The 27,966-nt window shown below is 39.3% G+C and overlaps 1 protein-coding gene across 1 annotated transcript in view; it reads left to right on the top strand.

The window, feature by feature from the left end:
• The window catches only part of PRSS12 (serine protease 12), a 48,926-nt gene that overhangs the window by 11,784 nt on the left and 9,176 nt on the right, over positions 1–27,966 (top strand). Inside the window, exons 3-9 of the mRNA XM_015823287.1 lie at positions 1,222–1,400; positions 3,584–3,734; positions 18,512–18,690; positions 19,628–19,766; positions 21,277–21,473; positions 25,128–25,269; positions 27,681–27,880. Coding sequence (XP_015678773.1) covers positions 1,222–1,400; positions 3,584–3,734; positions 18,512–18,690; positions 19,628–19,766; positions 21,277–21,473; positions 25,128–25,269; positions 27,681–27,880 — 1,187 coding nt within the window. The remainder of the gene's footprint in view (positions 1–1,221; positions 1,401–3,583; positions 3,735–18,511; positions 18,691–19,627; positions 19,767–21,276; positions 21,474–25,127; positions 25,270–27,680; positions 27,881–27,966) is intronic.

Raw genomic sequence — 27,966 nt, 5'->3', positions numbered from 1 at the left:
AAAAAGGCAAACACTATTATCCTACTATAATATAGATGCTTACCAAAAAGCAAGTTTCAAAAAGTATACAACAACTGATGTAATAGGCAGGTGCTCATATGTATTTTATGAGCACTGTTGTATAATTCTCTGAAGCAGTTAGTTGTAGATTGTGTTGTTCTATGTGCTTTCAATGCATTTTTAATAAACATTAATATTTTGATAGGTTCAGAGAAGTATGAAAACTGTCTGAAAGTGTAATGTAGGGAGAAGTGTATAAATATTTCTTAATTAAATAAAATATTACATACAAGTTAGGAATAAGGAGATAAAGAAAATGGTGACAGCTCTCTTATATACTTTGCTTATCTGAGAAATATAGGCAAGACAATTTTAAGATCTTAAAGTGGTTGGCACAGCATTACAATATCATTCAGTCAGTTAGAGTATTTTGGCTCTAAATTCTGAGATACAACTTGGGACTACTTTAGAAATTTTTAGTGATTCCTGCTGACTTAATAATTTAAAGCATCGTATCAATACCATACTGTTAACCAAAAATGGTTTTGGTTGACCTGACTCTGCATTGCTTTATAACATCTATCATGAATTTTCAAACAACAATCCATTATATAATTGGATTTTATATCTAATATATTAATGTTTACATGACATTAAGTTGTTGTTGACTTTTAGCAACTACAATACATATATGTTCTTTCTAACCTGGTCCTTCAGCTATTACAACAGCACCCCATCACCACCATCATTGGGTCTATCCACCTTGCTGATGGTTGTTGTCTTTTCTTTTCTCCCATCTTTTCGTTCATTAGAATCTTCTCCAGAAAGCTAGGTTTTCACATAATGTGTCCAAAGTAGGATAATTTGAGTCCAATCATTTGTGCCTTGAGTGACAGCTATGGATTGGTTTGTTCAATAATCTATTTGATTGTCCTCTCAGTTGTCCATGGTATTCACAGAGGTATTCACAAACTTAGTTTAAAAAGCAGTTTTGGAAATTACTAAAGAAATTACTGTTTGGTGAAATTCTGAAAATAATTTAGTTGCACTTTGATCCTGTACTTTGGCTTGCAGTGGTCCCATAGCTACTTGATGTTTCTCTGATATTTTGTGGATCAGGGAAAAACATGTAATATTTAGCATGGAATAAAATATTAACAAAGAGTTTGTAATTATCTTGGTTTTCTTTTTTATGATCTATATTTGTTGTTCTTTCCATAGGGGGAGAGGTACAGCAAAGCACATCCTATTTTCTGGATCAGGCCTTATTCCTGTACATTGGAGCAATGTGCATTGCCATGGCAATGAAGAAAACATCATGCTATGTGAAAAAACTATTTGGCAAGGTCAAATGTGTTCCCAGAATATGGCAGCTGCTGTCACGTGTAGCTTTTTCCATGGTAAAAAAGAAACAAGAAACATCATTTAGTCTTACACTGTGGAAACAGCAGTATCATACAGGAAGATGTGATGGAGGATTACATAGTACAAAATTATTGATAATGATTAAGTCAGTCTTCTTGAGTATGGTGCCCTCTAGATATGCTGGGGTTAATAATTGTGTAATTTAGGGGAAATGCCACACCAAGAAAGTCTAAAATAAGTTAATTCTGAATGATACCATCAGCATGCACACCATACTAAAATGCAGTTCTGATACAGTGATATAAACAGTGATTTGGGGATCAAAAAAGAGAGTGGTACAAAATCCTTACCCTGTCTATGAATTAACAATATATATATGCAAAAGGTTTCATTTTAAAGAATAAGAAGAAAATTTTCTTTGGGAGTAGTCTTGTTTATGAAATTCAAAGTAGTCTTCCTCTTCCGGTAATTTTTATACTTCAGTATTCAGTTGGATTTTGAGTGCCCACTCTATTAAAAAATAATGGGCTTTATGTTTTGTGTGCTATTTACTTCAAATGTTTTTTCCCATCTGGAGAATTTTGTAGACTTTATTGTTATTGTTACCGAAAAACTTCTCTTCCTATTGTGCAAATATGTTGGTGCCTTCTACTTTCTGTCAAGAGTTTGATTGTCCATCAACATATTTGATTGCCTGCATTCCTCCCTCACATGTTTATCATGACATAGTAGGGGAAAAATGTCTCACTAGTTGACATTGCTTAGGTGTAGTGAATCAGTGTAGATCACAATGAGCCTCCTAATTACCCATAGATATCTCTAAGAAAAACAAATTGTGATTAGCACAGGTTTTTCCTTTTGATGTCTAAAGGTAAGAAGTTCAAATCAGAATGCTATGGAATCTCTTAGAAATAAAACCTAGAACTTACAAAGAAGTAGGATTTCCCATAGAATTCTGAATTTACACACTATTATTCAATAAAAGGTGGAATTCTTGTGAAGCTGATTAAAGCATAAGATCATGTTCCCTAAGCAGCTGCTAGAAAGGCATGCCTATCATTTGAGAATGATGCCTTGATAGTCAAGGCATGTAATATGGTATGTATGTATATATACTTGCGTAGGCCAAAAATACTTGGTGGTGTGGCAATTTGTCATCTTTTGCAAAAGTTCATGCCATGCTTCTTCCTAGCTCCCAAATGGAACACGTTTTGTCTGCCAGTTGATTGTTAATATTTAAAATATCCAGTTGTAATCATATTTTTGTATAGAAGCTGCACAGAGATTAGAAATGTTATGGCTTTTTTTGTATTTCTTTCCTTTCCTTTTTATCAAAATTATGCTATAAAGGCTGTTTCTATGTACGTAGAACTGGAAAAACATATTTCAAAAAGGCTTCATTGTTCTTTTTAAGAGGGCTCCTTTAATAGAGTGGATTTAAAAGGTCACTTGAAGAGGGCTAGAATGAAAGATACTTAGAGCTCGGTAGACAAGTTTATTCAGCTGTTTTTTCCAACCTGTTAGCCATCTTAAAATCTTGCTTATTCTTAGATGTAGCTAGCAATGAATTCCACTATATTAAAACTGAGTCCCATTAGAGATTAGAGGCGTGTGCATTTGAGGGGAGGAATTGCATGAAAATAGTTTGGGACATGGCAGTATCACTAATGCCTAAATTACAATGTTCTTATACATTCGAATCCAACCTTTCCCTCTCAATTTATTAGGCTTGTCATTGGCCATGGCAACTGGGAACATTACATTTCACAATCCCAACCCATTTGCATTCTAATTCCTGGCCAGCATTGAACACTGGACAAGATAATTTTATTTAAAATGTGATCAGTACAGGCCAGGAACTAGGATCATTGCAGTAATAGGAATAGCAATTAGACTTATATATTGCCCCAGTCTGCTTTATAGCACTCTCTGGGCAGTTTACAAAGACCCAACAATCTGGATCTTCGTTTTACCAACTCTGGAAGGATGGAAGGCTGGGTCAATCTTGAGCCCCATTAGGATTGAATTCCAGGCTCTGGGCAGAGTTTGCCTACAATACTGCATTTTAACCACTCGCCACTAGGGCTCCCTAATCTAATAGTTATTAGATTGAGAAATGAAATATTCAAATGTTACTAGGAAATGAATAGCATTTTTTTATGCTTTCCATGATTTGGTAATAAAAACTGATTTTTTTTTTTCATATTTTTATTTTCAGCCTCTGATCTTATTCCAGTCCGGCTGGTGGATGGCAGCCACAGTTATGAAGGAAGAGTTGAAGTCTATCATGCTGGCCAATGGGGAACCATCTGTGATGACCAGTGGGATGATGCCGATGCTGAGGTAGTCTGCAGGCAGCTTGGCTTTGGGTTAGTTTGTACTAGATATGTTATTTTCACTTGTAAAACTAAAAGCACCCAAGATGTTTAAGAAACTTCAAAATGCTTGTTGTCCTTCATGGAATAGAGCTAATTGGTTTTGAAATTCAGTAATATTATTTTAAAAGATAAAACTTCCTGAAAATTTTGGAGGATTGGTTCTCAGTCTTCTATATCTTAACTCTCATCAAACACTTTGTCAAATAAACTGCTTTCCCCAAGACAGAAACAAAAGGCATTTTTTTTCTTTAGAAGGTTGCATGTATCTTTTCAGACATTTTGTTATTCCATGTATTGGTTACAATATGTTTAAAGTAATAAAAAGGGCAGTAATATTGATGACAATAATTTGAATTAAAGCTAACTAGAGCTCAAGTGGCATTTGCCACTTTGAGAATAGTCTTCCATATACCCAAACCAATAACTGCATTCAAATAACAATAGAGAGAACTAACTATTGTAAAATAGCAATAGCACTCAGACTTATATACCGCTTCATAGTGCTTTACAGCCCTCTTTAAGAGGTTTACAGAGTCAGCCTATTGCCCCCAACAATTTGGGTCCTCATTTTATTGACCTCGGAAGGATGGAAGGCTGAGTTAACCTTGAGCCGGTGAGAAGTCAGCAGAAGTAGCCTGCAGTACTTCATTCTAATCACATAGCCACCACAGCTATGTTAGGTATTTTACTCTGGCTTTGAGAAAGTTCTTCTTCTTCCAAGATAATTAGTCCCCTTGGCAAAGCACCCTTGGTGGGAACCTTGTTCCTCTTTGTTCCTTCCTAATCCTAACACTCTCTCTTTCTCTTGTGGATTTTTTGCCTGATTTGAGGAGGAAAGTCAAGCCCAGTTTGTCTACTTCTGTACATATACCGCAGGTTGAGAAACATAGTTTTAGAAATGGGTCAGTGGTTTAGGAAATGCCTATGTGAAAAAGTACTTGCTTTCTTCTTCTTCTTTCCTGTAATATAAAGTGCTGAAATGGAAACCACTTTATTGTTTATTATTGAATGTAACAGAATATAACCCATTTGGTTAGTTGATGGTTTTTAAGCAGTTATTGGACCATGAACATCATGTTATCTTTATTACGTGAGTATCCATAAGTATTTATAAATCAGCCTTCTCTAACTGGTGCTCTCCAAATTTATTTATATCATTGCTTTAAAAAATCCAAGCTAGATACAGTCTCAAGTGATCTGGAGGGCTTTGTATTAGAACCAGGGAACTTCAGAAGTTCATTGTGACTTGTAATATTTATCCCAAAGGAAGCCGAGTCTGAATTTATTGTAAATTAATTTTCACAAAAATAAGGAATAGACCAAAAACAAAATGAAAAAACCCCCAACTCAAACTAATATACAGAAAAAAGTTGTGAACAATATCCAGATCTTTCATCCTGCCAATAGAGGGCTGACCAATCCAGGAATTTCCTCCTCCAGAATAAAAATGTGGATTTACCTCTGTCTGTCTGTCTGTCTGTCTCTGTCTCTCTCTCACACACACAGACACACACACAAACACACACAGAGACACAAAACTCTGCCAGCTGTTGCACTATAAAGAAAAAGGTTCTGGACAAAAGACTGAATAACTGCCAATTCAAATTAATTGTTTATAAAATAAAATACACAATTTATAAAATTAATACTTTTTGTTTATTGTGCTGATCATTGACCAAATAAAAATTACTTCACAAGAACATTAACTGATTCCTACCCCCATATACAAATCATCGTTCTCATTTAGATAAACTATGTGACACACTGCGGTGGAAAAGTCCTCCCTAAATCATCAACAACTGGAGAAAATCCAGATGATCATTTTATAGCACGTTAGAGTTAGTCACTTGGTTCTTGGACTCAGACAAATCAGAGGCAAGAGCTCCAAAGTCACAGAGTTCCAATATAGGATGTTCCTCATAGAAAGCTTGAACATGCATGTCCATTGGCAAAAAATCCCAAATACAGACAAAATTGCTTTACAATTGATAAAGAAACATCATCACAAAGGTAGATGCAGGTTTCTTTCATGGTGTGAAATCATTTCTAGAAAGGAAAAACTGTAGGCTTGAGTTAACTGCTATTCCACAAGCTGACAGTGGAAGAAGGGAGAGATAAAGAGGCATGGTACAGTGTTTCTCAACCTTGGCCACTTGAGGACGTCAGGACTTCAACTCCCAAAATTCCCCAGCCAGCAGGGCTGGCTGGGGAATTCTGGGAGTTGAAGTCCAGACGTCTTCAAGTGGCCAAGGTTGAGAAACACTGTGGTAGAATGTATCTCTGAATCATTCCTCCTCTCAGGCAGTGAACTCTTCAACCAATTAGCCACTATCAGGCACAGGCTGGTACAAGAATTCCATTCTTAAGTATGCTACCTACTAGAGATACACAATAAAGGAAGTAGAAATAAACATATGTGTAATACTATACTTATATAAGTCAAATATGATTACATCATTGAATCATCCCGAGGTCTTATTTCCACACTAAATAGTCACACGGAAACACATGAGTATATAAACATACACATTCCCCCTTTCCTCTTTGTGGCAGAAACAACAAAATGGGTGAAGAGCAAAAGATACTGTAGATGATAAGGAAAAGAAAAGAGACAGTTCTGATTATGTCTTTCAGAAAGGGTTAATCTCACTTAGCAAGATTTCAAGCATGGTTAAACTTCAAATTAATCCTAAAAGGCTTTCAGCAGATGTATCAGTTTGGAATCAGCCAGCACCTAAATTATGTCCATTCCTTTATTTTCAAAGGTTTCTTCTATTCTTATCAGCTAATACACGACCTGTTCAGTTAACACAAATTGTTGAGGTAACAACAATCTTTTTACCAATCAAATACTTGGGATGCCCCTCATGGATAAAGCTACTAAGATTTATTTCATCACAGATTTTATAGATCCTGAACTGATAAACATCTATTATTTCTTGCTAATTTATATTTTTCTTGAATGAGTTTTAGCTAGCGATCTGAATACATTTTTGTAGATGTCTGCCTAATCTCATGACCCTTGTCCCACTTGTCTAATTAAGGGCTGACTATGAAGACCTGACAGTGTTATTTAGATGGTCTAATTCAGGGGTGTCAAACTGCCTGCCCGCGGGGTTTCATCATACCGAAGCTGCGCCCACCCCACTGCCGGCAATGCAAAAAGAGTCGCGATACATCGCGACATGTCATGTGATGTGGCGAGTTTGACACCCATGGTCTAATCTGAGTTTGTATTTGAAATTGCGAGCCAGCAGTTGAAGAATAAAAATACCAGTATAAAAGCAACCAACTTAAGATTTAATTAAAACAAATCAATTTATGGAAAGGTCATATCTGTAAATAGTATTGTCTTCATGCAGTATAGGAAATATTAGTTGCATTAACATCAAAATATGTACAGTAAATTTGAACAGTTTTGAAACCTTTGTGATAAAAAAATACCCTTGTGTGAAGTAGCAAAATAGACACTGACAGGCCTCACTAGAAAACTGGTTCTGCTTTCATTGTTTCCCAAAACTGTCTCAGAATGTTGATGTCATTTTTTTTCTTCTCTTCTATTTGATAGTTGTGGATTCTTTGTACTAACCTCAAGTATTGGTAATATATAGGATAAGGTTAATAGGCTTAAGTCACTTTGCTTTAACTCTTAACATTATTTTTAGGGGAAGCTGCTTTGTAGACCTGCAAGAGGAAATATTTACATGTTTGGGAGAGGGGTTTTGAAGCAGTCTTCACTTGCCTGGACATGTCTCTTGCAGCTTTTTGGCAAGATTTTTAATAGCGTGTTAAAAAGAATTTTCCAGGCCCCTTTCTCAGAAGCTGGAGAAACTCAAACAAATAAGACAGGAGGCAGGCTGCTGTAGAAAGGAGGTTGATCCATGTATTTCCTAACAACAAAGAGGTTTGTTCTTGGTGGGAGCAATTGGATGGTGCCTTGGTCAAGTTTTTATAGGGGTTTGAGCCCTTTATGTTAAATGTGAGGAGGTGGGGTGTGTGTATGTGTGTGAGAGAGATTGGTACTTCCATGTCTAGAGGAAATATTGCAATTGTTATTTTCTATACTTGTAAGTTCTCTTTTTGTTGTGCATATAGTTTTTGTAGTTGCCCCTTAGGGGTGTAGGAAGTGTGGGCATAGGTGTTTTTGTCTTTTTAATTGGGTGATCAGCTTCTGTCTATTTCAATTCTTTGCATAATCAGCTTGTCTCAGACTAAAACCAGTGATGAGCAATTCAAGGGGAGGGAGGGTGTCTTTTATTCTTATGGAGTATTTCTTGTTCTTTGAGTATTTGGGAAATTTCCTTCTATTCCTAGAGGGATCACTACCTGAAGTGTTTTGCCAATGCCTCTTTCCAAGAGCTGAGAGAGAATGAATGGCCCAGAGTCATTTGACTGATTTAATTTTTACCTAAGGCAGAACTGAATCTCATATTTTTCTGGTTTCTTGTCTAGTTCCTTAACACTACACCAAACAGCTCTCTAAAATATTCAGCTAACTGGTCATAAACAAATTAATCACATGAATGAATGAATGAATGAATGAATGAATGAATGAATGAACGAACGAGCATTACAAAAGAGAATATATATAACTGCTATTTTGGGGCTATTGGAAACAGACATGCAAATAATGTTAAAAAGAAAACACAGATTGAAGAATGGATGCTCAGATATTAGTTTAAACTAAATTGATTTAGGTAATCTTTTGATTTGCAGTAATCTTAATATGTGTGCATTCAAAATATGCATGCTACTCCTCCTTGCATTTGTAATATTAATTTCTCATAAGAACCAAAACTAAGTATTTCAGACTCTTAAATTCTGTAGATTTCAACCCAAGTTTCTTATGTCCAAACAAAATGTCAAAGACTGGGCTATGAGCTTTGGTTTATTCAGTGAAGTTTCTGAAACTCCTTTCTAAGCATTCCTTCTTAATTTGCTGCTCAGCAAGTTACTCCAAATATTGGATGAGACTGGGTGTGGTTTCTATATCATGAATGGATCTCTCCTAGAATCTAGGTGGAGAAAACAATCTTAGTATAGATGCAAACATCTGTATGGAATACAAATATCATTTTGATCCCAGTTGCAAACTGCAATTTGAATTACAACTTAAGTTTGCAGTTTCAAAAACATCCCACGAGTTGAAAGGAAGTTCCCCTTGCCTTAAACTCATATTATTAGTAATAGGAATAAGTGAATGGTCTTCAAAATTTAATATTGAAAGAGAAATTGAAAATTGAATTTGCTGCAGTCGAAACTTACTGAGTGGAGAAACAAGCTTACCAAAGTAACTATAATGGATGGGAAACAGGAAAGGATAGCATAAAGAGAGGATGTAAGATAAATATGTAGGCAAAAATTAGCTGGGTCTTAGAGTGGGAAAGGAAGAAGACAAGCTATAAAAACATCTATAAGAGGAAATGGCTAGGCAGGAAAACTTAACTAAACTGAAAACCAGGGAAGAACCTATTGTTCTAAGGAGCCCAGAACTCAAAACCAACAATTGAATATGTCTGATATTTTATATTATTAATGTACATGTGATGTTTGATTTAGTATGTAGCAGGAAAGGGGCGTTGTCTTACCTGAACGCCTTTTCTCAGCACGGAGATGGAGGATCCACCCATGGGTTGAGACTGTATTCCTGCCCAATCAGATCAAGTCAGCCAAAGTTGTCACGCCCTGTCCCTGGACCTATGCCCAGTCTTGATGCGAGCGTAGCCCTTGACTGATCGATGACGTACTGGCTCATACACTAAATACCTACAATGCTGAATAACATCCTATAAAGAGGGAGGGAGGTGGATCCTCCATCTCCGTGCTGAGAAAAGGCGTTCAGGTAAGACAACGCCCCTTCTCCAGCACTGGAGATGGAGGATCCACCCATGGGACATACCAAAGCCTACTGTCCCTGAGAGAGGGAAACAGACTGGTCCGGTGTGGCACTTTGGCATACTACTTGCTGGAGGACCCTCCTACCAAATGAGGCCTCCGCCGAGGCAAATTTATCGACCTTGTAGTGCCGAATAAAAGGAGATGGAGTGGACCATGTGGCCGCTCTACAAACCTCCTCGATGGTCGCTTGAGTGTTCCAAGCCGCAGATGTAGAGGCACTCCGTGTGGAGTGCGCTGTGACCCCTCGTGTAACCGGCAATGACTCCGCTCTATATGCCTCGATGATGCACGCCCTAATCCACCTGCCAATGGTGGAAGAGGAAACCTTCCTACCCTTGGAAGAGGGGTGAAAGGAGACAAACAGGGCTTCTGATGTGCGGAAATCCGCTGTCCGTGCAATATAGTAACGGAGCGCCCTGCGGACATCTAAGCAATGCCATTGCTGTTCCAAAGTACACGTTGGCCTAGGACAAAAGTCCGGTAGGACAACCTCCTGGCTCCTATGAAAGAGCGAATTCACCTTTGGGACAAAGGTAGGGTCCAGACGGAGAACCACACGGTCCGGGTGGAGAATGCACAGATCCTTACGGACCGACAGTGCCGCCAGCTCTGATATACGTCGGGCCGACGTGATGGCCCCTAAGAAGGTTACCTTGTGTGACAGGTGGGTCATATCGCACGATGCTAATGGTTCGAAGGGCGCCCTTGTTAGAGCCCTAAGAACCCGGGGCAACTCCCAGGAAGGATATCTATGTACTGTCGGTGGCCTGATGTTAGCTGCTCCCTTAAGAAAGGAGCGTAGCAGTGGGTGTTGAGCTAACGACCCTCCGTGTTCCCAGGCGAGAACAGTAGAGAGCGCCGCTAGTTGCCTACGTAAGGTATTAGGGGCCAAACCTTTGACCAAGCCGTCCGACAAATATTCCAAGATATTAGGAATATTGAGTCGTGAGAGAGACAACTTATGTCTGTCGCACCAAACACAAAAGTTTTTCCACGTTGCCTCATAGATGCGATTCGTGGACGGGCGACAGGATGCCTGTATAACTTCAATGACCCTTACAGAGCAAGATTGCCTCGACAAATAGTTGCGCTCAAGTGCCAGACGGCTAGCTGCAGCCACTGGGGATCCGGATGCAGAATGGTTCCCTGACTGAGTGATATCCTGTCTGGCGGAATCTTCCACGGATCCGTCTTAGAGAGACCCAGCAGGTCGGCAAACCACGGTCTCCGTGGCCAATACGGGGCTACCAGTAGAATCTCCGCGTCTTCCCGGAGTAGTTTGCATACCACCGCCGGAAGAAGAGGGAGAGGTGGGAAAGCATACAGCAGACCCCGAGGCCACGGAGAGCGCAGCGCGTCTATCTGCTCCGCTCCCTGAGACGGAAAGCGGGAGAAGAAGCGGGGTAGCTGGGTGTTGGCCGGTGAGGCAAATAGGTCCACTAAAGGTAGCCCAAAGCGGTGGCAAATCTCTTTGAAGACCCTCGGGTGAATCCTCCACTCTGAGTGGTCTATTGTCGCCCTGCTCAAGACATCTGCCTGGGTATTGTCTTTCCCCGAGATGTGCTCGGCCCTGATGGACGCGAGATTGTGCTCCACCCAGGTCCCCAATATTAATGCCTCGTTCAGAAGTATTCGAGAATGAGTGCCCCCCTGCCTGTTTACATGGGCCTTGGCCGTCATGTTGTCCGTGAGGACCAACACATGACACCTTCGGACCTGGCTGTGGAAGTGAAGGAGAGCCAAATGTACCGCCCTCAGTTCCAACCAGTTGATATCGTGGCGGAGGTCTGAGTGAGACCAACGCCCCTGAGCCCAATGGGAGCGAAGATGCGCCCCCCAACCAAAGAGGCTGGCATCGGTCGTGAGGAGGAGCCTCTCCGGCTCCTTGAACAACGACCCTTTGAGGACGGCTGGGGACAGCCACCACTTGAGGGAAAGCGAGGTCTGAGATGGAAGCCTCACCCTTGCCTGAGAGGCACTGATGTTCCATCTCTGAAAGGGGAGTAGAAACCACTGCAATTCCCTGGAGTGGAGCCTGGCCCACGGCACTATGTCTATGGCCGATATCATCTGTCCTAGTACCCTGGAAAGGTTGAGTAGAGAAACCTTCTGCCCCTTGCGTACTTGGATGGATTTTCTCAGGTTGGTCAAACGTTCCTGAGACAGATACACCCGGCATTCCCTGGTGTCTATGATGGCCCCTAAATGCAATAGTCGAGTCGTGGGGACCATATGACTCTTGGGGAAGTTTACCGAGAACCCGTGATCCTGGAGCAACTGCACTACCCGGTCGAGATCCTGTCGCGCCGAGTGGGCGGAGGTCGACTGGATCAGGATGTCGTCCAGGTAGCACTGGACCCTGATCGGTACCATCCGTAGGTGAGCTGCCAGGACCGCCAGGATCTTGGTAAACACCCTGGGGGCCGACGAGAGGCCAAAGGGTAGAGCTCTGTATTGATAATGCTCTCCCTTGTAACTGAACCGTAGAAACCGCCGGTGATCGACCAAGATGGGGATATGGAGATACGCTTCTGTGAGATCGATGGATGTCAGGAAGTCTCCCTTTCTCACGCTCCCCAAAATGGAGCGGAGCGTCTGCATCTTGAATTGTTGATATTTTATATGATGATTCAAATTTTTTAGATCCAGGATGGCTCTCCACCCTCCTGACGGTTTTGGAACGACAAAGAGGATGGAGTAAAATCCCCGACCTCTCTGTTCCACTGGAACGGTTTCTACGGCCCGTATCTCCAGAAGATGCTGGATGGCCTGGCTCATCAGAGTTCTTTTGGCTAGGTTTCGGGGGAATGGGCAAGAAATGAACCTGTTTACAGGTGTGGAGATGAACTGCAGGTAGAGGCCGGACCTTATTGTGTTCAGCACCCACTTGTCCGTGGAGGTGGCCTCCCATTGGTGGAAGAATAGCGACAGCCTGCCCCCTATGGGAGGTCCCGTTGCCGGGGAGTCACCTGGAGCGACGAAATGGCCGGCCGCTCCCACGAAAGGGGCGCTTCCCCTGGTTGCCCTGGTACTGTTGCCTGGCTTTGCTCGCCGGCCTGTCGAATTGCCCCTCCTGTCGGTCCGGTCTGGGTGGAAAGGGACGAAAGGAGTTTGAATAATTGTATCTATTCCCCCCCCCCGAAAGGACTGCCTATGGGAAACATAATTTTGCCTCTTGTCAGATTTCCTGAGGATATGGTTGAGCACTTTGCGCTTATCCTTATTCTCTGAGAGATAAGGAGTCAAAGCCTCACCGAATAATTTACCCCCCTGGTACGGGGCAGAGGACAGATGCCACTTGGATTTGGCATCGGCTTGCCAATGCTTGAGCCAAAGCATGCGTCGACTGGTGATCCCTGAAGCCATAGCTCTGGATGCAAACTTGGTCGCCTGGAGCGTAGCATCCGAGGCGTATTCCATTGCTGCAACCATCTTACTGATGTCCTGTTGGGATCGGACATCATCTTTGGGGGTGCGAGCCTGAAGTTGTTTTAGCCAACGGTGGGCGGCTCTAGTGAAGAACGACGCTGAGGTCGCTGCCCTAATGGCCCAAGCGGATGCCTGGTGAATCCTTTGAAAGGATAACTCGCACTTACGGTCCTCCGACTTCAATGCTTCTGACACATCCCCAGCTATGGCTGTTGGGGAAATCAATGGTCCGAAAGGCTCGTCCACCGCAGGGACCTCCAGCGCTTCCTCCAATTCCTTGGCCACGTTGAACAGCTTTTTGTCCGTGGCACTCGGAAGGGGAAAGGAGGCCGGTAGCGCCCATTGCTTCTTTACCGCAGTTAGAAACATGGGCGGACATGGGATCCGGTGCTGAGCTGCCACCGGTTCAATAAAATTTGGATCAAGATCCGAATCGGGAGCAACAGTAGTCGCTGTGAAAGGGGGCTCAGAACCACGGTGTGCGGTGGAAGAGACCTTGCGGAGCAATGTCACAAATGCCGAAGAGTGGAACATTCCAGTGGGCGCCGGAGCGTCCGCCGACTGTTCCTCTTCCTCAGACATCGGAAACTCCTGGTCAGAGCCCTGATCAGGTAGCGACAAACCCTCAGAATACAAGGATTCAGCCGGGGAGGAGGGGCCGGACTGAGGCTCTTCTGTCTGATGATGGGTAGGAGGGGAAACTATGACTGGAGGGTTAGGAACTGCCTTAGCGTTCAGAGCGCGGTCCACTGCCTGAGCAATCAACATGGACAATCGCTCCTCTGATGGGAAAGAAAGCTGTTCGGTCTGGCGAAGCCCAGCCGCTGTGGGTGTGAAAGTGGCCTCTGGTATACGTTGAGGCACCTGAGTAACTGGGATCTGGGGCTCCTGCTCCTGCCCCCCCGTATGAGCATTGTCCAGACGGGCTATTTTTTGCGCCCTAGAAAACTCTCTTTCCAGAGCTTGGTGTCTCCTGGTGGTGTGCTTATCTGCACCCTTTAATGTCTTCTTCGCAGATTTTACCTTAGTATTTTGTGCAGTTCTGTCGGATCCCTCCAGATGAGTTGGCATAGAGCTCACGACGGCCAGAGAAGGTGACACGACCTCCTTCTCGAGGGAATCCATACTCTCCATCCTCTGATAGCGCAGGGGCTCAAGCGGGGGCCTCCGGTATCTAGAGGGAATTATCACCTTGGGTGCGGCCGGACGCAATTCCAAAGGACATCAGGGACCCAGGTACTGATGCAATCACAGGCAACGACAGACACGCAATGGGAGTGCCTGGTGCCCGGAATAAACGTGTCACTAACAAGGACCGGTGCTCTGATGGGTCACCGTGGGTCCGCCGAAAAGTACAGGAAGTAGCTGAATCTAATACACGCCCCAATACTTTCAGTGAGTATAGAATTATGGTAAGCAGCACAAGAACAGGGCTGCAGGCTACCTAACAAAGGCAGCCAATAATTTTTTTCCCAGGAGGCACCAAGCTGGGGAAAAAAAGGGTTTGCTAAACCTCTGCTCTTATTGCGGTCAAATTTTAATAGAAATCAGTCCTCAGAATTTGGGGCCTGAGTGAGAAGAGATGTATGAACCGCCCACCTGCAGACCACCAGGCCTGCTCCAGGAGGGCTCCCCCTGAAATCTAGTTACAGTATAAAATGGCGGCCGCGCCTAAATAACGGCCGAAAATGAAATATCTGGGTTCCCTGAACAACGGGCCCATGTGGCCGCCCGATCAAAATGGCGCCCACGCCCGAATCACAGTCCCGTAAGTAAGGGAGGATCCCCGTGAGATGGGAACGGGAACCGCTCAATTCCAGCGAGTTAGGAGGATCAGCAGCCTGTTCGTAGCTAATCCCCCTAATTTCCGATAAATTGAATGAATTCGCAATCGCGTGGTCCCCAAAATGGCGGCTGCACGCGCGAAAAAAAGGCGATCGGCTTGAGGGCCTAGGAACCGACTTGTTTCCTGCTGGAAGGCACGTTGTGCCCTGAGAGGCCAAAAAACGCCGCCACCGCTCAAATGAGGCCTGCGATCAGCCACGGAAGAGCCGATCGGCTTCGTTTGGGGCGCGCACGCTTTTTTTCAAAAGTCCGCCGAAAATGCTTCTGCGGCCTGGTAATTTGTGTCCTAAGAGGCCCTATCGTCACCGGGCTCGCAGCCGCGAGCTCCGGAAGGATCCCTGGGATCTAACGGCCGTTAGATCCAGCAACAAATCTCGCCTGAAAGAGTTCCTGGGGGGAGGGAAAAAAGAAGGGACCCCCTTCTGTCTTCCTATGATCCTGCTCCCCCCACTACAGAGCTGAAATTAAAGAAAAAAGGTAAGATCTGGGGCTAGCTTTAGCCAATTAAATTTAGATAAGGGATTCTAATTATGAAAGGGTAACAGGAAGGAGATGGAAAATTCACCCAAGTCTAGACTGTGCCAAGGAGCCAGAGTTGTACGTCCTGTCCATGGGCAAGATCAAGTCAAGACTGGGCATAGGTCCAGGGACAGGGCGTGACAACTTTGGCTGACTTGATCTGATTGGGCAGGAATACAGTCTCAACCCATGGGTGGATCCTACATCTCCAGTGCTGGAGAATAGGTAGGAGATGGTCAGAAAGAATGTAACCTCATAGTACCTCAGCCAATGGGGAAAGAGGAGGAATATGGCGGCCGGGACAGGGTTGTATAAAGGAGAGAATATTTTGGATTGAAACTTTGGAGAGAATCAAGCTTTGATAGCTTCTCTCCCCGCTTATTGCAATAAACGAAACAAAAGGCCTTCAATGTGTCTTGGCTGGTTATTGGTCAGGCGAGCTTGCCTCTGGTCACAAAGGAAAGTAGCCAGGAGCACATAACATTAGTAATTTTTTTATAAAAAATATGCAAAGCTGTAGTGTAAAAATGCATAGAAGGATGCTTTGGCAAATAGATTCATTTTCAAACTCATTTTCAACTGAAATTGACCAAAAAAGGAGAGATAAAAGATATAGTAGCTGGGCATGGGATGACATGAGAAAGAGATACTTAGCTACGGTATGTGGACCTTCTCAGTTAATCCAGCTGCAGATTGTACAGTGAAATTTCTTTGCAATAACCTTCCTACTTGTCATAGATTGTCTTTGGTATTACTATGCAATATGCTTTCCAGGATTCACAAACAGAGAACATGAAGTCTCTATTCAAGACTTCAAATAAAGTCTTCTTTTATTTGAATTCCTAACCTCCAGGCATTTGAAATGCAGTCTCAGTACTGTAAGCCTAAATATAGCTATAAGAGATCTTTTCACATAATTCTTTGCAGTGTAATACAGTCTTTTGCAAACCAATTTATTTTCTTGGCATTTTTTGTCTGTTCCTCTTTTACTTACTGAGCAATGAATAAAAGGATTATCAAGAGATTAGGAACATTTTTTTAAAATGTTGTGTTTATTATTAATTGTGCTTGCTTAAAAATTCAGTGATGTGAATATTAATGTTCTGAAATATATTTTAGAAAAGTGTATAAATTAGAAATGAAAAGGATGAATGGAGAGACGCTTCTAGTCTTAAATATTGTCAGTCATATATAATAATCTCTTCCAAACCCCGAAGAAAGCTTCTTGGTAACTAGTTCAAAGAACATAGCTAGGGCAAAAAATGGATGTAGCATTAAACATGGATTTGCATTTGATATATAATCATTTAATGTGTGCCTATGCTTTTGTGAATCTGAGTATGTATGGAAAAGAATTTAATCCCTTCCCTTAGTAACTTCAGTGATGAATAGAGTGGAGTGACAGAAATCCAAACCTCCAGTAGACAGCAACAAAGAATGAGTGTTTTTGTGCCTTTTTGCTGCCATTTAGTGGGTGTCTCATTTTTGCAGTCCTTAGTCTTGAAGCAATCCAGACTCACTGGATTGCTTTTGAAAAAATAACAATGGTATCAATGGAAGTTTCCTGCTATTATAAATAAGAGCTTAGGAGAACAATTGTAACCAACAAAAAGGAAAGGATTATATTTTACTTTTTACTTGTCATTCTCCCCAACCATAACAGCTATTAAACATATTCATAGAACCATTTACAATTCCAACAAGTTTAACTGGTACCAGTAATTCTATTTTCCATGATTAGATTTAAAACCAGGTAGATGGCCATAGGAATTGGCTGGAGACTTGTATTGCATGTGGGGATTTGCACAGAACAGAATGTGAAACAGAACAAGCATGAAGAATCACCTTCTGCAAACCAAATCCAGCCCACCTTCTTTACTTCTTCAAGCTCACTTTTTTTTCTACTAAATTGAAATTTTAATCAGTTGAATGAATTGCTGAGCATAGGGGCAGGGGGGTTAAGGTTCGTGGGAAGATGATTCTAGGGTGAAACGTAGCATGAAAACATAGTTGACTGCCTGAGTGACCAGTAAGTATGTACCTTGGCAACTCGCAGTTGAATGTCCAGTGTTCCCTACTGGGATATGTCCCTGATATGTGTGTCTGAATGCCAATTTATCTCTTTGCTGAGAAGGGCTATTTATTCCTGATGATATCTTGGGTGACAAAAAAGATAATAATTTTCTGTTAAAGAAACAGACTCTTGTGTTTGATTGATATCTTAAAGAAATCATGTCCTAAAACAGTAGCCTGTGCTTTTATCATTTTTCTTGGTCAATTATCAAGAGATTTTTTAATATTATGTATAGGTAACTATCATAGGAAAAACATTCCTTTCTCACCCTAGTGCAGGGGTAGGCAACCTTGGCTCTTTTATGACTCGTGGACTTCAATTCCCAGAATTCCTGAGCCAGCAATGCTGGCTCAGGAATTCTGGGAATTGAAGTCCACGAGTCATAAAAGAGTCAAGGTTGCCTTCCCCTGCCCTAGTCCATAATTTATTTCTGTTTCACTGGTTCTGCTTCCTCATAACTGGCAGCCATCCTGATTATAATTCAGTTATAGTTTCAGTCTGCTGTAAACAAACATTTTTAAAAAATAAAAATAAAAATCTTTTATTAGTCATGAAGGACACCGAGATTTATCTTGGGAAAATGTGTTGAAAATAAACCAGGATGCATAAATCACTTTAAATGTAAGCCTGGATTTTTCAGCTGTGTATGCTGTAACTGTCTGGGTTTTGGATACAAAATGGGCTCTTGCTTCAAATTTTACTTACCCTGCCTTCTCTACTTACGTTTATATTTTCTCTCTTTTTTGCATATCTCTTGTTTTCAGTTTATTGCATTTTAAAAACAAATTGTATTTGAATTTATATTTCTCTGTCTTAAGCTGTTTTAATATGTACATTTAAATAAAAAAATAACAGGTTTTCTAGTTTAAGGATTGTACATTGTATAGCCTTAATATTATTTTGAATGGTAGTACTTGCACATGTAGTGCAGATCATTTACACAATTAAATTGCAGAGTACTTCTCTTGCCATCAGTTTTCTTCTGTTTATTATGTCTGGACAGTGGAGTTGCCAAGGCATGGAGCCAGGCTTATTTTGGAGAGGGCTCGGGTCCTGTGCTACTGGATGAAGTACGCTGTACAGGAAATGAGTTGTCTATAGAACAGTGCCTAAAGAGTTCCTGGCAAGAACACAACTGTGGCCATAAAGAGGATGCAGCGGTTTCATGCACTCCTCTGGCAGGTATGCAACAAAGGAATCACTTTTCTGAACCAGAATCACTGCATGAGTTAAGATTAATTGACACAAAGTGGTTGAATATTTTTTGACCTCTTTCAACAATAGAGAAGGTAACATTTCTGGATGCAGACCAAAAGCCTCATTCTGACTTCCAGAATGTATTGGCCACATTTAAAAACAAGCATGAAAGGAAATGCCTCTGTCTGATGAGGGAAAAACTTGCCATGCCTCCTAATGTAACATAATTGCAGGGAGGACGAATGGAAGTTCAGTATCAACATCTGTGAACATCTCTGCAACTTCTGTTTATCTTCTCTTTAGCATATCCTGTATTTAACCTAAACATTTTCAAGCACCTGCTGATTTTTTTTAAAGGACGATTGGCTTTCCTAAAAGTTCTCCATGATTTGAAAATTTAAATAACTTAGTAATGGAGTAGCTCTGGTTCTGTGAACTCTGAAGAAGTTCCTGTCATTTACTGTAAAAATATTCTGGTTTTCCCTGATCGTTTTGTGTCTTATTTAACCCAATTACAGTCCTTAAGCAGTGTAGAGTAGGAAGTGAAAGGACATTTGTTTGTGTGGGATTTAACAGAGCACAGAAAAGCACAAGTTAAAGATATCCTCTCTTTTACTTTTGTCTGCACAATTTTGTCCTGTAAATTATGAGCATCTGGGATGAGGAATTACATCTTTTATATTTATATAATAATAATTATGCAGAAATGCCTGGGTAGACACAAAACCAAACCAATGCATTCTAATTTTATTAAAATATTTATAGCAGGAAATTCAATATCAGGGTGTTCCTCTAACCTTCTGTTTTCCATTTAAATGATGTGAAAAGTTATTATCTAGCCTATAACTGTTCTATTTTGCAGTGCACTTTCTTTTCTGCAATAGTTACATACTAAAATACATTCTTATTTTGAATGCCACAGATGGTGCAATTCGACTAGTTGCTGGAAAAAGCAATGAGGGACGGCTGGAGGTGCTTTATAATGGACAATGGGGCACAGTCTGTGACGATGGATGGACTGAATGGAATACGCAGGTGGTTTGTCGACAACTGGGCTTTAAGTAAGCTCCATTTATGTGAAGCTACTAATGATTATGCAGAGCAATGCTGATAATACTTCAGTGAATTGCACTGCTTTGCTTCTTTGCTTTCTGATCAAAATCTAATTGTTTAATACTGTGACCTTGGAAAACTACAACAAAAAAGAGCGAAAATTAATAAAAAAATGCTAACTCTGGTTGGAAAAAAGGGCAAGAATTGTTATCTTTATTTACTTATTTTTGCAGCATGAACTTGTCTTTTCTGTATTACAAATTGTACAGCTTGTCTTTTCTGTATTACAAATTGTAATAAGTGAACAACTTGTCATGATAATATTTGGATTCTAATATTAACACAGAAATTGGGACCATAATTGAGGAAATACAGAGCTGAGGATTGCTATGCTTTGGGCAAGCAACCTGGACTTTTGTAAGATCATTTTATTTTTATGTAATTATTAATCAACTTTATGTAGCAATCCATTTCATAGAAAGTGACTCTGGGTGGCATACAGCAATCCAGTAAAACAATAGAAATATAAAACAGTCATCTAAAACCATTAAAAATCAATAAAGACAAAACTAAGAAAGAATAGGCAGAGGAATATTAACAATAAAGGAACTACCTCAATAATTCACCCATCTCTTGGGTCCTGAGACTTGCTGGCATAACCAGGTCTTGATGACCTTCAAAAGCTCCAGAGTGATGAGGGGAAAAGATTCCACAATGTGGGCACCATAGCAGAAAGGGCCCATTGCCAAATGAAGCTTGGAAGCCGTAACAAGCCCATTCTATTGGATCTGGTGGGATAGGCAGATTGAATCAAAAAGAGACAAATAACTTCAAATAATCTGGTCCTATACTATGTAAGTTTTTAAAGGTAATACCAGCACCTTGAATTGGACCTGAAAACAAAATTCCTACAATCCAGACTTCATACTAGATATATTCCAAAATGTTGAACTCTCATTCACTCTCTCACAGTATTCATACATTGCTCTAAAACATAATTTGATTTATTTCATTTTGGCTTAAAAGCATAGTGTGCAATCCCAGCTATTTTCATTTGAAAATCCTGATTTATGGCTTTGCATGATGTACATCCCAGCCAACTGCAGTTTATTCAATAGATTGTTGTTAGCAATTTGACTTCTGGCTAGCTAAGGTCACTGATTTAATGCTTATGCCTTATTAAACCCTACAGAGAAAATTCACAGTGCAGAAGAAAGGAATGAGGAGAAAATATATATATGTGGTTAATTTAATGTATTACATTTATGAACACAGTTTAAAGAAGTAGTTAAGCAACCAGTAGCATTGCATTTATAGCAGATATCAATGGTGAAATATGGTGTTAGAATAATATATTGATTCTGAGCCTTAATAAATATAGCCATGGATTCTACTAACAAGCCTAATTTAAAAGTGAAAAAAAAATATTCAATAGATTTCAATGAAATCAAGACTGATCATGGAATATATTTATAGTATGTATTATAACTGTGTAAGTGCTAATGTCTATGTAAACAGGAATGGGAAAATGGTTTCAGAACGCTACTTAGAAGAAAATACAGGACCTATCTGGCTGGATGACATTACCTGCTCTGGAAAAGAGTTTAACATTCTACAATGTTCTAAGGGGGAATGGGGACAGCATGATTGCAGCCACCAGGAAGATATTAGTATAAATTGCTATCGAGATAATGACAGCCACAAAGCCTTGTTAGGTAAACTGCCTTTTGTTTTATTTGTTTATTCATCATATATGCAGAACTGCCCATCTCACAAGAAAGGAACTCTTTTTTTACATGGACGTCTGGTTCCAAAAGATTTAAGGATGTTTGGGAGGAGAGACTGAAAAATTAGTCTGAAAATCAGATATCTTCCAATTGTGTTGAAACTATTGCCCTTGGAATTCTCATTCATCATGGAGTTTCTTGTCCTATTGCATTTGGAGAACACCAGCTGGGGAAACAAATGATTAGCAAGCAGAGATCTCCATTTCCAATACTGGATTTTCCAGTTAAATAAGAGAGTCCTTATCTAACTCTCTCCCCCTCCCTCCGTCTGTCCCTCCCTCCCTTCTCTCTTCCAGCCATAAAAGAATATATGTTGTCCATGCATTAGGAGGTATTAAAAATATAGAGAAGGCTTTCTAGTTTATTCTAACTAGCCTGAAGGTCTTAAATGTAGCAAAAGACTAAAGTTTAAAAATGTACACAAACAGTTAGGGTAACTTAGTGTGAGCATCTCTTACCCTAACAAAACATCTGTTGAATATTTCTTAATCCCACAGCTATATCTTCAAGCATATTGTTAAAGAATTAAGTCTACTATAAAATTAAAAACCTGAATTAAAGCTTCAAAATTATTTCCATAGCCGTGTTTCTTTGTCTGCTCCTGAATCTCTTCACTGCTTTCTTTTTATACTTTCTAATATCCCAAATGTGTTATTATCCAATAGCATGTCTATGTAGGGGAGACAAAGTATATTTCCAGGAATGGAAAATTTAAACTCAGAATACAGGAATTCACATCTTGGTGCCAGTTTACATAAACACATGGATTTGTGTTGCAGTGCTCATAATACATAAAACTGAATCTGTCTGGAAATCAAAATGGTATGTTATCTTTTGGTTAAATAGCTCCACATGGTAAAAATCCTTTTTCAGTACTGAGACTTATACTACTTTTATAGTTCTCAAACAATATTCCAAGTAGTAAAAGTCAGTTCACTAAACATGAACTTTTCTATATTTTATGCCCTGTGTTGTATATAAGTATTTACATTATACAGCATGATTTTCCTAAAGCGAGCCTTTTATTGATGTGCAAATAAATTAATAAAAGTTGCAGAAATCAGAGGATCATTTAATTTGATTTCTATTATAAATGTTTCCAATGAATTAAACCTTGACAAATATATTGCCACATTGTTTCTTCTTTTTCTGAATCAGATTTTCTAAAAATAGTAGCTCCATTAAACAGAATTCAGTTGGGTAAAAATAAATAAAACATTTATAAGAGCATAAAGATTTCCAGAATTAATTTGAGAATATTCACCCACTACTTCACTCTTTCATAAAGGCTGATCAGTTTTGCTCTAGCTTAATATTTATGAATTAGGTAAACAATTGCTTACTTATGAGAGCTGATTAACGTGGTTACTTTTAATGTGTTATGATTGCAAGTATATTTTTACATTAAAAACAGTTACGTATAACCATAACTGAGACCACATTCACTTCATGGCACCATGTGTTGGCATGCATAAATGTTGTCTGAGCAGTGTAAGAGTATCATGAGCAGTCAGCCTAGAAATTTTAGTATTCCAGGACTGAGATGCTTGGACATTCAAAGATTATTGGAGTCCAAATATCAACTCAGCCAGCAGGATCGTGATCAAAATTAGGAATAATGGTCAGGAGAGCTGAAATCCAGCAGCTTCTGAAATGTATTGACAGTCTCTGCTCTATGTATTTATCAGAGAATATTCACTTTATTTTATTTTTAGTAGACGTGTATACAATTGTCTTATAAAATATACGTTAACAGGTTTCAGAGAAAAAGAAAACATTAAAAGGGAAGAACTGTATATCCTTGGAATCTCAGTAAATAGAAAATTCTTGGTTGTTTTTGTTTGTTAATGCTCAGTTTAAAAAGTTGATTTTTTAATTTTCTAAATATAATAAAATCATAGTAATGGAAGACTTTCCTATAATACTTTACTGCTAGATTTTGGAGGAAAAGTATAGTATAATATTGTAGGAAGTCAGCATCCCCCTCCTAGAGAAGGAAATATTTGGGGGGGATATTAAAAAAAAAGCAGAACATTATATTCCCCCAAAGGAATAATGGAGGGGGAAAAAAATCTTAAAAGGCTTTTCTGCCCAGGTTTCCCCAGGCAGAAACTGAGCAGGCCAGCTCTGTAGAAATGCAGATTTGATAATCCTATTCAGAAAGACTAGGCCAGTGATGGCGAACCTTTTAGAGACCGAGTGCCCAAAAAACACCCCGCCCCCAGCCCACCCGTGCTCCACCTCTGCCCTGCGCAGCTGCAGGGCCACTCATCACCTCCACGGCCCACTGCAGCAGATCGCCAGGTGGCCTTGCAGTGCCATGGCAGCCACGCCCTCCGCCTGCACCCCACAGCATCATCTGCACGCGATGGGGCGCAAGGGCAGAGTCTTGTCCCTGCTGCCCGGCTGCTATGTCCTTGGCTGCACTGCTTCATGCGGGCCGTGCCTGGGGGAGACTCTCCTCCAGGGGGGCTGCTGGTGAGGAGGGGGCTGTGGGGGGAGGCGGGGCTGGGGCAATGGAGTGAGCGCCCACAGAAAGGGCTCCGAGTGCCACCTCTGGCACACGTGCCATAGGTTCACCACCACTGGACTAGGCCATCTATTCATAAGCAGAATGCCCTCAGCCACAGCCCCAGTGAAGCAGAACATGACCGTTAGGACATAATAGGATTAACCCACCACCATTAGAATACCAAAAGCTCAGATCAAAGTACATGACACAGGAACAGGAGCAACCTCAAACAGGAACAACTCCAAACACAAAACCCCAAAAAGGTATAAAAACCCACCCACTCCAAGCTTCAATTTGTCAGCCACCCCAGAAACATGCTGCTGTCATTGAAGTTTCTGGCAACTAAATAAACTGAACATTCTTTCCTAAGCAGTCTCCATTTTATTTATTCCCGGCTTGGACTGGACCCTGATGATTTTTTTTCAACAATATAAGGCATTAATTATGTTTAATAACCCCTTGTGTAATGTTGATAACTTTTGACTTTTAATATTCTCTGAAAGAATAGTAAAGAAATAATAACTTTCTGAAAGATAAAATATAATGGAACCAATTTTGTTTTTATTTTTATTTCCCATTGAATGTTGAAAACCTTTATGAGTGAATGTTCAGGCCACTTAGCTGACAGGCAAAATGCAAAATAAAACAACTTTACCAAATCATAGATATGAATGTGTTCTGGTTAGTGTAAATGATTACAACATGCACATATTTGCCTGACATTTTGATATGTGTTATCTGAAAAATAAATTTTATGTATGTAATTGCTGATCATATATTATTATTATTTTTGTTTGGGTTTCCCAAGCCTTTACATTTAAAATGTTTTATTTGTGCACTCTAGTTTGCAACCTTATATTTGCAAGCAAATATAAAATTGATATTTTTTAAAAAAATAAATGTTAATTCGTTTGTCAGATTTCAAGGTTTTTGTTATAGATTCAGAGAACATATTTTTCCCATATGGCTATATAAATTGGAATGTTTATTTCTAGATAACAACTTTCCTTGAATGTTTTGAGACTGTTTCTACTGTGCGTCTATGTCAATAGTTATTAATCTATTCCCAGGGCCTCCTATCAGATTGATGGATGGTGAGAATAAGAAAGAGGGCCGAGTGGAGATCTATATTAATGGCCAGTGGGGCACAATTTGTGATGATGGATGGTCTGATAAGGATGCAGCTGTGGTATGTCGACAACTAGGCTACAAGTAAGAGATCAGTTTTCAGAAATCAGAGTATAATCTATTCTTTGTGCCAGATTAATAGCTTAACATATTGATAATTTCATATACTAAGATAAATGCTGTGTTTTCATTTTACTGCTTTGTCATTTTAATATTGTCTTAATAGTAAAAATAGGAATTTATGGGGAATAGGAAATTGAGGCATATGGCCAAATAAGAGATTTCTGTGGCGTATTAACTAAGCAACATGGGAAACCAGGTGGAAGTTCAAGAAAATTATCTTTAAAAATTAAGGACTTTTGTATCATTTTTTTTGTTGCTTATTGAAAAATATCTAAGCAGTGAGTGAAAGGAAAGTGGACCTGTGAATCTGTTTTGATTATAATACCTAAGTATAAGCAATGCTTGTTCAGAATGAATAACTTCCCTTTAGAAAATTGAATAATTGAAGCTTTTAATGGATAATAAAAAAAATATTTAGTTACTTTAACACACATACACACATACAAACTCTTACATTACTGCCTGCATTTCATCATCATCTTTTAAAAGTCTATTTTATATACAAAATTTAAAAAATGTGAACAGCTGTAGGGGAATTATATAGTTGTATACAAAAAGTTGTTTACAATCCTTTGAATATCTGCAATCAGTATAAGGTTAAGAGTAACGGGAGAATTTTCCAAACAAGAAGAGATCTCCTGTGTATTGTCTTAGTCTATAAATGCAGATCATACAGATCAACACTTGTGGGCAGTTTAGTTCTAAGCACTGGACTACTGGAATTTTAATGAACTCTGTTTTCTTTATTGCTTTTATAAAATCAGCCTTAAGTAAACATAATTGACTAAATTACATAAAAGATCTATATTAGTAAAAATATTTGAATTATAAAACATTTTAGTGCCTAAAATGTTAACATTTTAATACTTAAGATAGTAATTAGTTTTATTGTGGCATCATTTCCTTCACTGGGACTAAGGCAGGGGATTGTACAATAGAAGAGCTAAAGCTATGGGGTGATTAATTCCTTTTTATTTTAATAATGTACTTTGCTTGCTGCAACTATATGCATAAAAAGTTTCTCTGAAAAATCTTCAGTTAAAATGCTTTATACATTGTACAAACCAACCTGTCTCTTGAGATGCTTTTAGTTTATAAAAGATAGAAGTATATATGGTAGTATTATGTCATAATAGTAACTGAGAAACTAGTGATAAAGCAGGCTGTGTTATATTTCCAATTATGCCACATATCCTTCATTTACAAATAGTATTACTGGAGCTGATATTATTGAATAAATAAATAAATTTCTGCAGATTTGAGATATAATCTAACACAACTATTATATTTGATCAAATGACCCATTAATGAATGATACCATGTTATCAGATTATTTATAGCCTAGTTCTTATTTATAGCAAGTAAAGTGATGACTATTTTTTCAGATCTACAGATAACAAAAACTATTATTATTCCTTGCAAGATAAAATGATTACAGAATATTAATTAGACATGTATCCTTTTCTTGAACAAAAACTCTAATATGGGTAGCATGAATGGGAAAGCAAAAGAAGCAAGTTTCGCAAATCCCTCTTTTTGCTGTTGCTTGTCATATTGTGATACTGCTCTAGAAAAACATATTGTACTCTTGTGCATGGGCATATTGGACTGGGTAACATACTTAGCAGCAAGGATTTAAAACTGATGAAAATTCAGAATAGGATAATACCTTTATGAAGGCCAACAAAAACAACGTATGGACTTTGAATATTTTCTGAACTCTTTGTCATGTAAGATGCTACCATAAAGAGTTCATAAGATCAGAGTTTTTTTTAAAAAATCCCTAAATTGGTAAATATTACAGCCATGAGGTGTGCAGTTCAAACTGAGTCTTGAGATGGAAGCATATATAAGATATATTTGTTAATTATTATATCTGTCATGTTTAACCCTGATTTTGTCAAATGACAAATTCTGAAGTTTTGTTTGGATTAGTATATATTTCATCCATTCTGATGAATGAAAATGGCTCAGTGAAAATTGCCACTAATTTTGATAGTCTTGACTTTTTTTAAAAACTGAAGTTATTAACAACAAAATTATTAAAAAATAACTATTAAGTAAAACTTTGTTTTATCATCCGAATAACAAAAGAAATCATTATATCATTATGTTCTAATATTAATCTGGTAATAAAAATTCTTTATAGAAATATATATATAGCCTTTGAAAATTATTAATATGCTAAATAAAATAATACTTTGAAAAATAATACTGTAACAAACCTTTCTCCATCTAATGGACAGTCCTACTAGAGATGGCAGAGGAAAATTATTGATTCACATGAACTAAGAATTCCATATCTTGTTCTTGTTGTCCTTGCCATTATGATTTATTTTAATAGTTGCCCAATTGATATTTTTTTCCCCCAGAGGTTTATCACGAGCAAGGACTATGGCATATTTTGGGGAAGGAAAAGGTCCCATTCATGTGGATAATGTGAAGTGTACAGGAAATGAAAGATCCCTTGCTGATTGCATTAAACAGGATATTGGCAAACATAATTGTCGTCACAGTGAAGATGCTGGTGTCATCTGTGACTATCTTATCAAGAAAGCATCCAGTAGTAAAGGTGAAATGAATATAAAGTTCAATAATTCTCTTATCTATAAATTGTAAAGAAATATCGGGGAGTATTTGGGTTGTTTTTAGGAGAAA

This window comes from Protobothrops mucrosquamatus, unplaced genomic scaffold (genome assembly GCF_001527695.2).
Source record: "Protobothrops mucrosquamatus isolate PMUCROS unplaced genomic scaffold, P.Mucros_1.0 scaffold1825, whole genome shotgun sequence".
NCBI classification, from domain to species: Eukaryota; Metazoa; Chordata; class Lepidosauria; order Squamata; family Viperidae; genus Protobothrops; species Protobothrops mucrosquamatus.
Note: the sequence above shows the minus strand (reverse complement) of the source record. Positions and strands in the feature narration are given on the sequence as shown.